General features: G+C 33.3%; 1 protein-coding gene across 3 annotated transcripts in view; it reads left to right on the plus strand.

Moving 5' to 3' along the window:
• Window positions 1–8,534: 8,534 nt before the first annotated feature.
• Window positions 8,535–13,733, plus strand: part of ATP13A3 (ATPase 13A3) — a gene marked incomplete at both ends in the record, with an annotated part of 50,188 nt that continues 44,989 nt past the window's right edge. The window contains 5 exons of one of the 3 annotated variants that reach the window (XM_084231484.1): window positions 8,535–8,600; window positions 9,638–9,811; window positions 10,444–10,626; window positions 10,881–10,951; window positions 12,579–12,659. In XM_084231484.1, coding sequence (XP_084087610.1) covers window positions 8,550–8,600; window positions 9,638–9,811; window positions 10,444–10,626; window positions 10,881–10,951; window positions 12,579–12,659 — 560 coding nt within the window. The remainder of the gene's footprint in view (window positions 8,601–9,637; window positions 9,812–10,443; window positions 10,627–10,880; window positions 10,952–12,578; window positions 12,660–13,733) is intronic. The other 2 variants (XM_084231483.1, XM_084231482.1) reach the window with 2 other exon arrangements.

Below are 13,733 nucleotides of genomic sequence, written 5' to 3' on the forward strand. Positions count from 1 at the left end.
TGTTTGGTATAATGCTTTTCAAAATCTTGGTGGTAAGAAAACTGCCAGATTTTATTTAATCTGTATCTTCAATTTATATGAGCACAGGATGCCTTTTTACATTTCTTATTTTGGAGGAACTTTTTTACTAGTTAGGGAAATGCTTTTGCAGACTATGGGAAGCAATTGAAATATTAAGCAGAGAGAGAAATGATACTATCTAGATTGTGCATTGATTTGAATGAGAGAGATTAGAGAGGGCATCAGGACTGAGTTAAGGCAGAGTCAGTGGGGATCGGGCATGGTGATGGATTTGTTAAGACAGAAGCATAGAATTTAGTCCAGCTGGATATAGGTTTGGAATAGGAAGCAACTAGAATGACTTTAAAATTCCTGGCATGTCTTTTTAGTCAAATCACATAAAGGAATAGAAGCAATGGTTGTGGGATGGGGCAGAATTTTGGAAGAAAGATAAGATGAAGCTATGAATTTTAGTTGTGTGCAAAACATGTAGTAGATGCTTGAATCTGTGGGTCTGGAGCTTGTGAAAGACAAGTGCAGAAAATACTGTTTGATAACCACCGTAGATGGGCCAGCAGTGCCATTCTTGTGCTTTGGTGATGTTGTTACTTAGAGAAAAGCCTGGAGTATTAATAACTAAGAAGTGGGCAGAGGGAGTGGAGGCTTGGTAACCTGGCTACCTGCCCTGTCACCCAGGCTAGTGTAATATGAAGTAACACTCAGCAGAATTGTGGGAGGTAGAAAAGGTCATTTGTGGGCTGTCTTGGGAAACCAGTCACTGTTTTCCTTATAAAAGAATATATTACATTTTGGGACAATAGCTGGTTTTCAAATGAATTATGGGAAAATAGTCCCTTGAAAGATGATGCTGTCTGCGTGTCATTCCTTAATTGCTGATTAGACTTTTTGAGATAAAACACTGCATGCTTGACTTTATAGAGAAAGTGGAAAATGATAATCCTGGTTAACTGATGATTATTTTTTCCCTTGTTTTAAAGCACAGTATTGACTTAACAATTGGTAAGTAAAGTAGGTAATACTCTAACAGTGTTCTGTAAACTAAAAATCCCTGTACAGATGTCAGTTTCTATTAATATGGTTGACACAGTATCCAAGTACATTGATTTTTTAAAATCCTGAATAAGGGGCTAGAGAATGACCACAGGAAATGATAAAAGTTCTTGTTTCTTTGATGGTTGTACTGTGAATAAGGCCATTATCTCTGCAACAGCAATTTAAAGTGGTGGATTTTTGAAATAAGTTATTGTGTGCAGATACAAGGACTTTGAGCTACCTTTCTATGCTAAGTCAACATGGATAGATTTCAAATCAGGAAAAATGAGTGAAGTGCAAAAAGACAGGTTGACTTAATTTTAAAAGGCTGATCCAAAGTGCCTGTCCCTTTAATTGTAAATTTGCAGGATTGGACCTTTTTGTACAGGTGGTTCCTTGGTGATTTTATGTTGCCTTGTGGTAGGATCTTCATGTCTGGAAGAAAGAAATGAGAACCATACTATAGTATAGATCATGAGTTAAACTAATTTTGCTTTCTTGAAAACAAAATACAATAATTCTGAAGTAAGCCAGAATTAACTCTGCTGAGTTAATGAAGAAAACTTCTAGTTTGGGCTCATTTAGAATTTGTTTTGCTTATACAAACTGTTACTAGAACTCTTGATTTGTCAGTTCCAGTTTTATTAAATGTTATTGACACATGATTGCTTTTGTGCTGTTTTTAAAATATTCCTGCTTCAGCTAGGTGTTTTTGCTTGTCAGTACCCACTTTTACCCTCAAAGGAAAAAAGGACAAAACTTTTATACTCTTATAAGTACTCTGATAATACAGAGACGTTTGAAGAAACCATGAATGAAACATACATGTGTAGGTATACGCGAAAATGATTTCTAATTGGGTTTGTTGGATCAAAGTATGTGGGGTTTTAAATTTTAATACACTGGCAGTTGGTTTTCCAAAAAGGTAGTACATAAAGATTCACTGTTAGCAGCAGTGTATAAAGGGTGTTGGTTTTCTTTTTCTTTTTCTTTTTTTTTTTTTGCCATTTTAATTGGCAAGTAATGTTTTACCTCATACATTTATACTTTACCTCATCTTGTTCTCGAATAGATTTATGTACTCTTTAATTGTTATTGCTCTGTTCTCTTCTGTTATACAACATTGTGAGACCCCTCAGTTCTAGTTTCAGACAATTGTGAATTTGGGAGTAATCTTTACAAAGGGAATAATAACGTACCTGCCTTTTTCACTCCCTACCATAATTTGCTTCTGTTTATTGCAAGTCTTATTTTTCTATTGAGACACATGAAACAGCAACTTCTACTTTTCCTATGTTAGTGTCTGTAGTGGTTCTAAGAAAATTTTACATGTAATTTCTGTTTAATCACTCTTGATCAACAGCTGTTCCCTTAAGGCTTGTGGAAACAATTATCCTCTTTCCTTACCAAAGCTGGAACGTCACCTAGTGGTACAAGGGTGAAACAGCAGACTATATACAAATTATATATTTAATGAAGATCATCATGGTTGGAATGTATCATGTGAATTACATCTCATTTAGTGGAGAAGAATTTGAAATCAAGACGGTGAAGGAACTTGTAAAATAGGTTCTGTTGAGTGAATTGTCTTTTACGGACAGGTCAAAGCTGACTCTTAGTTCTGTGCTCTTTTGTTTTTGTTTATGTTTTGGGGTAAAAGTTGCATATCTCCTATTGTTCCTGGTAGTAGTGAACATAGCATACATGTTCACCTAATTCGTTTTATAAAATAATTTGGAATTTGCTGTTGTGTATACAACATCACAGGCTAGTGCTTTTCCTCAGAGGGACCAAAATATGGGGGGGGGGGATATAAAAATAAACATCATCTGTAGATTACTAGACATATACTTGATAAAGGAGCCTTAAAAATGACTATTTCATCTTGTTCTTAGGGTAAAGTGACTTTAACTAAGTGTGTGGTCTAGGCAAAGGATCTGTTCTGATAGATCACCAAAAAGTATTTTAGAGGTTCCCCTATAAAGTTAAGATCAAGGTTGATCAGATGTTATAGGATTAGAAATTTGAACTTATCCTTAGCTTTCTCTCTTACCTGTTTTTTTAATTCTTTTTTTAAAAAAAAGATTTTATTTTTATTTATTCGTGCATACAAGAACTGCTGGGGTGTAGGCCAGAGGTTTGTGTGTGTGTGTGTGTGGGGGGGGCAGTGAGAGGATTCACCAGATAGTGAGAAGCAGAACAGGCAGATCTATTGAAATACACTGCCCAAGGGAATAGCTGGCAAGACAGAAGTCTGCTGTGCTCTGTGGGTTAGCTCCCTGGCCGGGGATCAAACTCATGCTGTAGTGACTGGCAATAGCTTGATAGTGCTGTCTTAACCCCAGAGCCACCAGGGAGGCCCTCTTAACCTGTTTTAAGCATATTATTGCATGTAGATGGTGAAAGCATTCTAAAAGCACTGAAGCCTCTTCCTCACTCCCACCCCATCCCTAGGACTCACTAGCACATTTTCATTGTTGGATTTGTCACCATTTTATTAATGTATTTGACTTTTTGGTTATCATAGGAGTGGGTCTAAGCTTTCTTTCTAGGTCTTTTCAGTTTTGCTAGTTTGGAATATTCAGTCTGTAGGCCTGGTCTTACCTAGTGGTGCTATCTATGATTTATGATTGCCCACTGCACCCTTTCATATAATAGGTGGTAAAATTTAGAAATCACTTTAGCAATTGGAATACTTAAAATTTTCAGTCATTGAATATGAAATTTTGAATATGAATATGAAATTCATTGAATATGAATGTGACATAAGGAAGATTTATGGGGAAGTATAAAAGTTTTAAGATCAAAGTAACAAATAAAAGCAAAGCTCTCATAAGTAGACATTTAAAAATGTTTACTGTATTGTGGGCCTCCCCTGGTGGCACAGCGGTTGAGCGCTGGGGCAGCCTGCAGCCTCTCAAGCGCCAGTTCGATCCCTGACCACCTGCGAGGGTCCCACAAAACAAAACAAAACAAAACAAAACAAAACAAAACAAAACAAAACAAAACAAAACAAAACAAAACAAAACAGTGTTTACTGTATTGCATTCTATGTAAATGATTTTGAAACATTTCCTTTTTTATGAAGTGAAAGTAAGACATGATATCATTTGTTACTCCATAGGTATACTTTTTCCTGCTTTTTATTAATTAACTGCTGGATGATTGTAATAGAATTACTCTTTTGTGAAATGATGACTGTCTTACTCCATGGAGTTTCTCTGAATAAAGGGTTGATTTCTTCCTTAAAAATAGTTTTATAGTGAAAGTGATAGAAACATTGACCCTAAGGTAGGTAATCACATTATCTTTCCTAATTAGAATTTATTTAGTTATAGCTCTCACATTGTTTTGTAACATACAAAAAGTGTAACTATGTAAAGACTGTGCTTTACAAATGTAAATACAGTTTTAGTTTGTTGTATGTTGGATACAATAGTTTTCCTTAAACCTAAACACAGAAACAAAAGCTTGTATTATAAGAGAAAGTTCAAGATGGGAAGTGATAAAATGGTTATTGAGTAGAGCTTTGTTAAAATTTAACTGGTATCCTTGTAAAATTTCCATGTATTCATTAAATTATATTATGTCATTCTTATTGTTAGAAGCTGGTTTGAAGTGTGGAGTTTTGCCCTCAGAGAGTTGTCACAATTTGGTTATGTAGTTAGGGGATTGAGATTTTCTTTTATTTTTGTATAAATATTTGCATGGATGTGAAATTGAGGTTGTCCAGTGAGTAGAGACAGGATTTTATATGTATTAGGGTATATTTTATTTTGATTATACAGGGAGAACTGCTTTTGAATTGCAGAGGTCATCTTAGTTTCTGTGGATGCTACAGATTTGAATATGAAATAATGCTCAGAATGCTGGTAGTACTGCTTACTTCACAGTCTTTCAAAACACCTTTTGCTGAGTGGTCCTTGAAGATGGGTTTTTCAGTTCTTTATTTAACATAGGTAGGTATATTTAATTATCAGAAAAAAAATCTAGAATTACAAAACAAAGTAGGATGATGCATTTTGTATTTTAGCAATACAAAGTGCCCCAAAAAATCTTAATTTAGTGTATTTTTTAATTTTAAAACTCTGGAAGTATATGTTACAAACTTATGAACATCATTTGAACACTTAAATTCCTTTTATTCTTAGTTTTGTGAATTTTGAATAGTACATTTTTAATTTTAGTTTTTACGTTAGTCTGAATGTAAAAAATTAAAAATGTACTGTTCAAAATTACTTCAAGTTTTACTTGAGTTACAGATCATTCTCTAAATCACCTTGTGAGTCACATGCTTTGGAATTCTGTTCTTAAAACCCTTCCATATATTCTGTTATACTACTATTGTGACACAGCCGTGAGAAACTTGAGTTTGAAATAAAAATGGTTAAGAGATTTGGGGAGGTCTGTTCCTGTTGAGACTACTTCGTCTTGTTTTAGGAGAAGAGATCTGTCTAACTCCTGTTCTTAATTAGAGACTATACTTTGAGTGGTTCGTAGTAATTATATAATGTAAAACCAACAAATAAGCTTTCAAAAATTAGCTTTAGATTTGGTGAGATTTATTCCTAATTTCACTTTGTCTTATGCTGTTTTTACTCACACAAAATCAAGTTCATTATAAATGCAAGGAAGGGTTTGGTTAAGGACAATAGCCAATAAGCTCCTTGCTATTTAGATGACATCAAGGTTCAGGCATGCACTGTAGAATTGGGACTTCAGTGAGCTAACTAGATATGATTTAATTAACGAATGGGAGCTGTATTAGTGGCAGTCAGATGGCAAAGAGTCTAACTTTTGAAAATCCATTTTTGCCATAATCAGTGTTTTACAAAATCTTAAGTTTTATGTCTTAATCATTTTGAAAGCAGTTTAAAAAGAATGAAAACAAATTTTTGGCAGAAAATTTATTTGAAGTGAGTTTTTATATTTAATTTTATTATTAAGAACCAGCTTCTGAACTCTGCTAATATCAGCAATTGGGAGGAATGATGATAAGGTGAGATAGGTAAGAAAAACTTAACTTGTTTTCTATGATCTAGAAGTTGACTTGATTGAAAAAATACATGCACTCTAGCAAGTCATCAAAATTATACCTCTCTAATTTAAATGGATTTTACAGGTTTGCTATTAAATGCTTCAAATGTCTAATTAGATATGTCATAGAATAACAATTCATTTTCATCTCAATGAGCAATGTATTTAAATATGTTTATATAGGTTTTTATTTTCATGGAAGTGAAATGTTAAGGACTTTGTGTCTTAAAATTTTAAATCTATATTTGCAATTGTATGTGTTTTAAATGTAAGCTGTTGGAGTTGTCTCATTGGTGTTTGGTTTTTACTGGAAGTTTATGGGAAAGATGAATTTGAATTCTTAGTAATAGCCTATGAAGTATAATGTGTTTAAAGGGAAATTGGTGATTTTTAGAGCAACTTTTAATTTAAATTTTAAATATTTCAACTTTGGTAAAATTTGATAAGACTTAAGAATTTTGCCTTAATAAGCTAAATTTCTAGTATAACTCATAATAAAAAGAGTAATGAGATGATGGGGTCAAGAATGGACCTTATTGGGTTTCAGTACTTTGACAAATGGCATGTCTTAGTATAAGTTCTTAATGTTTATGCCTGGCGTTAATCGGACTTACTGAATCTTTGGGTTTAGTTTCTTTTCATCTGATAGGGAAAAGTTTTGGAAATTACCATTACATATTTTTGTTTTTCCTGCCTTCCATGTATATTTGAAGTCTCACAGCCTGTTGATAGATGCTGTTGCCTTTTTTTGTTTGTTTAAATCTAGTCATTTTTCATTCTGTTGTTACTTCCATCTAATATTTTTCATTAAATAAATTGTATAAATCTTTACATTCAATTTGGTTCTTTTTTCTTACCAAACGTGTTCAGTCTTTCCTCTTTCTGAACGTATGAACTACACTTAACAATAGCTGTTTTACTGTCCTTGTTTTCCAGTTCTGTTGTCTCTGTCATTTCATGTTGTTTACGCATTATGTATTTTGCTTATTTGTATAACTGTTAAGTTTTAATTGGATGTCAGACATTGTGACTTACTGGAATTAGATCTTTTGTTTTCTACAAATCTCCTTGAATTTTGTTGTGTGAGGCAGTTACATGGAAACAATTTTATTCTTTAGGTCTTTTAGCTTTGTTACACAGGAGTAGCTTTTAATTTAGGGCTAATTTGATCCCACTACTGAAGCCAACCTTTCTGAATACTTTTTGTGATTCCTTTGACTCATGAGGTTTTTCATCTCTTGGTGGGAACAGGCACTCTTCGCCTAACTCTGTGTGAACCTGGTGCTAATTCACCCCAGTCTGTAGCAGCAGGTAATAAATAGCTCTTGAGAATGAGTGTCACTTCAAGTTGTATCGATTTGATAGATTGGTCTTACCTGGGTGGAACCACTCTGTAAGATTTTAACACTACCCTAGGCTGAGAATTATTACTGTAGTGTCCAAAGTGTTTTGAATGATAATGCAACTTGTTTTGGAAAAGTTGACTAGATACTGCTAAGGCTTCTTTTTTAGGATCACAGTATTTTTTTTAGGATAACAGTATTTTGTTGCTTACCTAAAATAAGAGATTTTGGTAGTCTTGTGCTTAGGATTAGTTAAAATCCTAACAGTTGGTTTTTTACTTGGCTATTAATTTACATCATGTAAACATTAAATAGCTATTTCTGTCTTAGCACATATTCATCAGGTCGTTTATTCAAGAAGAATTTTTTGAGTGCCTGACACATCAAGCGCCTGCTATACAAAGCATAGATGAATAGAAATATGGCATCTGGGATTAAAGACGTAATGTTCCCAATAGTTTTCCAGAGGCGAGCCTACTCTATCAACCAGTAGCCCTCAAGCTCTTTGGCTCTGACTCTTCCGTATTCTTAAAAATTACTGTGAACTGTGAGCTTTTGTTTACATAGGCTGTAGGAAACACATTAATTAAAACTGGTTATCTTTAGGGCCTCCCTGGTGGCGCAGCGGTTGAGCGCTGGGTTGTGAAGCTGCCCGCAGCCTCTGCGGCGCCGGTTCGATCCCTGGCTGCTCCCCGGCCACCGAAAGAGGGTCCCACATGGCGCGCAGACCTCTCCTGCCGCCCGCTGCTCCCCTCGGCAGTGTACTTCGGCCCTTCTGCCTGCTCTGCTCCCCGCTCTGGCTCTGGTGAATTCTCTCACCCTCCCGCGCTTCTGACTGTACCCAGTGCATGTATAAAACAAACAAACAAACAAACAAATAAATAAATAAAACATGCCTCTAAAAAAAAAAAAAAAACTGGTTATCTTTAAGAATATTGATAAAACATAACAAATTTATTACATATTAAGTAAGATTTTCTGAAAAACACTTTCCAAACCATCATTGATATTTATTTTGCAAATCTCAATATGTGGTTCACTATCTAATATTTGCCTCTCTTCCCTTAGTTATCTTCAGCTGTTCTGAAGCACAAGACCTTTCTAACCACTGTAGATATGGACAAAGAAGAAAGGAAGACTATCAACCAGGGTCAAGAAGATGAGATGGTAACCAACTTTTACAATTTACTTGTGAAATATGAAGAATTTATCTCTGCAATTTATTATTCTGAGGGAGTAGAAAATTGTGTATTTAACGAAAAATGATAGTGAAGTCATTGTGCTTCTTTCCTCATTGTCTTGGGTTACCTATTAATTAAAATTCATTATTATATAACTTTTATGCTACCAGTGATAAGCAAGAAACAATGCAGATTAGGAAAACTTTATGAAAATAATCCAATAGTTTTTAGTCTAGTGGAGCCCTTTTCATTATCTAAGCCTGGTGGGGGATGGAAGGTAATTGAAATAATCTGGACAGTGAGGTCAAATTGAGTAGTCACTGGTTTTAGGACAATTAATAAATCATTGGGGAAAAATAAGGCTAAAAGCTACTACATCTAAATGCAGTGTGATATTCTGGTTTATATCCTAGAACAGAAATGAGCAATGGAGAAAACTGTTTAAATGCTAATGAAGGCTCATTTTGGTTAGTAGTAATAATGTGTCAGTGTTAATCTCTCGATTTTGAAAACAGTACCAAGACATTAACATTAGGGGAAGCTGGATGAAGTGTATGTAGGAACTCTAATATTTCTGTAACTTTTCTGTAAATCTAAAATTATTACAAAATTTAAAAACTCACCAAAAAATAAAAAACAACTACAAGATAAATTCTGGAAGAATTTAAAAGACAAATGTAGAAATGAAATTACTTCTACATAATCTCTACATAATTTAACAGGGCATCTTATATTTTATCTAACAATCCTATCTGTCATAGTTCTGGTAAACTATGAATATACACTTTCCATGGAAAAGTACTTACTAAGCATAACATAGATTGTGAAACCATAATATATAAAAATATCAACAGATTTAACTAAAAATTGTAACTTTAAAAATGAACTTAACAGAAAGAAAATTTAAAGGTAACTATGAGTTGTGAAGATATTTGCAGTGATAAGGCAGTGATACCCATTTAGAGAGCAACTTTGGACTTTATCTCTGACATAATATTTAATCATATGATCACTTCCATGCAGGAGATTTATGGCTATAACTTAAGTCGCTGGAAGCTTGCCATGGTTTCCCTAGGAGTGGTTTGCACTGGCGGCTTTCTCCTCCTCCTCCTCTATTGGTTGCCTGAGTGGCGGGTGAAGGCCACCTGTATTAGAGCTGCAATTAAAGACTGTGAAGTGGTGCTGCTGAGGACTACTGTAAGTTCATGTATTTATTTGTAATGTCTTTATATATGCTTTGTTCAAAATACTAATATGAAAGAGTACCTCTGTTAGGATGTTATGAAAAATTCTGGTCCTAGTATTTTGAAAACATCAGTGTTTGAAATAAATAATATTATGGTGACTAGAGTTTAAAGAAACCTTAAAAATGATCAAATTCACCTTGTTTTTATAGCTCTTGATACATGAGAAATTGGATACTTGCCTGCCAAGGTCCCTGGAGAGTTAGGATTGTATCCCAGATATCTCATTCATTAGACCTGCTGCCTTTCTACTATGTGATGCTACTGCAGCCCAGATTTTTTTTATCTGAATTGGGAACATTTTATAAGAGGCTTTATCTAGCCTCAGCATGTAAATGTGTAAATTAAGAAATTACTCATGATCTTTTATTGCATATTGTATCAGTTAAGTATGTAGTATAAATTGGTGAATAATGCGTAGCACTTCACATTTGAATTTATGGCTTTTCATAAAATGGGTTTAACATTTAGCGAGTAGATTGTAATGCTTTCTTGATTAGAGTTGAGTAAATAATATATATATAATGGAAATCAAAAGGTAGACATTTATGTAATATATGTAATTGAGTCTTTATCTCTTCTAAGGATGAATTCAAAATGTGGTTTTGTGCAAAAATTCGCTTTCTTTCATTGGAAACCCACCCATTTTCAAGTCCAAAATCTGTGACCAATAAGATTTCAAATGGCCATGCTGTTCATTTATCTGAAAATCTGACAGAAGACAATAGGCATGAAATGAGTAAATATTCACAGACCCAGTCACAACAGGTATTGTGATCTAAGTATCAAAGTTTCTTTAAAAACCAGAATAGTTGCATTTTATGCTATTAGGGAAACCTACGATTTTGCACAGTTATTTGAGATAAATGTATATCATATAAAAATCATAAATGGCACAGTTTAAATATTATTAAACAAAACATACTACATGTCACTCTTGTGAATGATTTTAATATGTCTTTGTGTGATAGACTTATGTTAATAAATTTAATTGTTAATGCTTTTTGATATGTGTTCTACAGATTCGTTATTTTACCCATCACAGTGTAAAATACTTCTGGAATGATGCCCTTCACAATTTTGATTTCTTAAAGTAAGTGTGTTTCTCTTGTTTGGATTATGGGTATCTTGAAAATGTTCTAGTTAGAAATAATTCTAGTGTTACATAAAGTTGAGGAGGTTTTTATTTCATAACTGGTGCACATATTCATTAACAAGTCCCTCCTGTTACTTAAATACTCATTAACTATTTTAGAATAAAATCCCACCAGCAACATATCTTGCCAAAATTTATATGAAAGTAAGAAGTATGATTCCAAAACCCACTGAATCTGAGTTCTTGTTGAGGGTTCGTTTGTTCATTTACCCTTGTTGTGGGTAAATTTTGACTATACCTTATATACTCTGTTAGAATGTCTGAATTATCACCTCCCATTTTGCTGAAATGAGGGCTGGAGTTGATAGATGAACAGAAACCTAACTTTGCTATGTGCAAAGGATGGGAAATTGCCAAATGTGTTAATAAGCATTGGGTAGGACAGCTTGGGGTAATACCTTCAGAGGTATTTTTGTGACGACTTCAGTTGCATAAGGGTTCTATTTTTATTGCTTTTGTTAAAGTGATTGTGATTACTACAAGCACTCCTTAAGTATCATTATATTAAAGGAGTTCTTAATATTAGCAGTAAAAAAAGAATTCACCTTGTGAATATTTGAAATGCTCATTCATGCCTGGATTTATTTCTCAGACACACTAAAGAATTGGATGTTCTGGAATGGACCTGAGCATTTTCATATGCTTAGTACCATTCCTAGTTAGACCTTTCCTAGTTAGAACCATTACTTTATAGAGCAGAATCAGTGAGCTGCTCCCAACCCCCTACCCCTCTGCTTTTTTTGTTAACTGACTTGAAGTTTATCTCTGCTTCCTTTGGAGAAAACTCACCAACCTCAGTGGCCTTTTTCCAACCATAGAAACTTGTAGAACTTGAAACTCTTAACCAATGATAGGAGTTAATTATTGAGCTTAGTTTTTCTGTCTGGGGGGAAAAAAAAAGTGAAAAGGCATTAGAATTAAATGATTTTTAAGACTCTCTAGAAAAATCTGTGATTAGTATTTCTGTTAAAGTAAGCATAATTAAGACATTTTGGGGGGCGGGGGGGAAGTAGATATGTTTGTTGACTCCCAGTTAGAATTATTACAGATTTTAGAAATTATGACTTATAAATTCTTTCCTTCTCTTGGGCATGTGTTAAATTGGGAAGATTTGGGTGATGCTTTTGTATAAGAAAAAAGTAGGATTTCTTAGTGTGCAGTTAAAAAAAAAATAAAGAGGGAAAACTATATGGATAACAAGTAAAAAAACTTTAAAATCTTTAGTTTGGAATTCTCAAGTTAGTTATACCTTAGTTAATTTTATTAGTTTGTTACCTCTTATAGCTTTAGCACAGCCTTAGAGGATCATATTATCAAAACTTCAGTATTTAGAGGCATAATACCATGTGATAGATACAGTGAGTAACTTAGAAGTTTGCCACATTTGAAAATTAGAGCTTTCATTATTTTATATTAAGATCTTGAGATTTAAAATTTCTTATCTCAATTTTTGTTAAGGGTTGCTGTTTTTCACACTTTAAAATCAGGAATATAGAAAAATGAGGCATTAAGAAATTTGGATATTTTAAACTTTGTTTAAAGTAAAAACTTTGGATTTATTTAGGGGACTGGATGAAGGTGTTTCTTGTACGTCAATTTATGAAAAGCATAGTGCAGGACTGACAAAGGGGATGCATGCCTACAGGTAATTTTTATCCAACTAAAGTTAGATCTATTATCAAAACTCCTAAGTAAAGTAGTATATGTAGTCCACCCTTTTATCATGTAGTTGTACATACTAGCAGGTATTTGACTATTATAAATACAGTAGTGGACAACTTAATTGATACTTTATTTGGGTAAGAGCATCTCTCAGCTTAAGAATTATTAACATGTTGAAGTTAATACTTAGAAATTGATATTCATAAATAAAAACATGTCATATTATTTCATCAATTCTAAGATGCACATTTTCCCAGATTTTAATATCTCTAAAAGGGGGATGTGTTGTACAGTTGGTGGAGTGCTATCATTTGCTTCACAAGACTTTTATCTTTTTTCATGCTATATAAAATAGAGGTATGTCTTACAATCATTAGCATCTTAGATTTTCTGAAATATATTATTGTAAGTATGAGCTCAGATTTGCCACAGTGGAAATTTGTAAATTGGAAGACATCTTTTTTTATAGTGTTATTTTTTGCTAAAGTATTAAAATGTACCAGCATATTAGATATTTTAAAGATAAATGCCATTTTCAAATTAAATTAGAAATATTTGTTGAACAGTTATAGATTGTTCTTCCAAAGGGTTAGAATATAAAAAGATTCATTCAGACTGATACTTCATAAAAGGCAAAAAAAATTCTATCATATGGAAGGTACTTTTAAATTTTAGATATTTAAGTGGGAGAATTTAAGCAGCTTTTCTTTAACATTTTTAAAAAAATGTCAGATGTACATGTTTTGAAATACATGTTCTTAGTACAATATTAGAAAAATGGTGCAGTACTCCTCAAATTTATTTAGTCTCTTTTAAATAATAATTGCAATTCAAAATTGTTGAGACTTAATGTGTTGAAAGATGGGGAAAATGGCTTTCACTGACATGGTTATTGTAGACTGGAAGGAAAGATAACTTGTCACAAAATAGTATGAGAATGATAACTGTTGAGTTATTTAGTATTGACTATTTTGATTTAAATACTGAAGGAAGAGAATTTAAAGACGACAAATACTTATGAAATGATTGTTTTAAATTCCAGATTTTAGCAGTCTAT

The sequence above is a fragment of the Talpa europaea genome, assembly GCF_964194135.1.
Source record: "Talpa europaea genome assembly, chromosome: 4".
Lineage (NCBI taxonomy): Eukaryota > Metazoa > Chordata > Mammalia > Eulipotyphla > Talpidae > Talpa > Talpa europaea.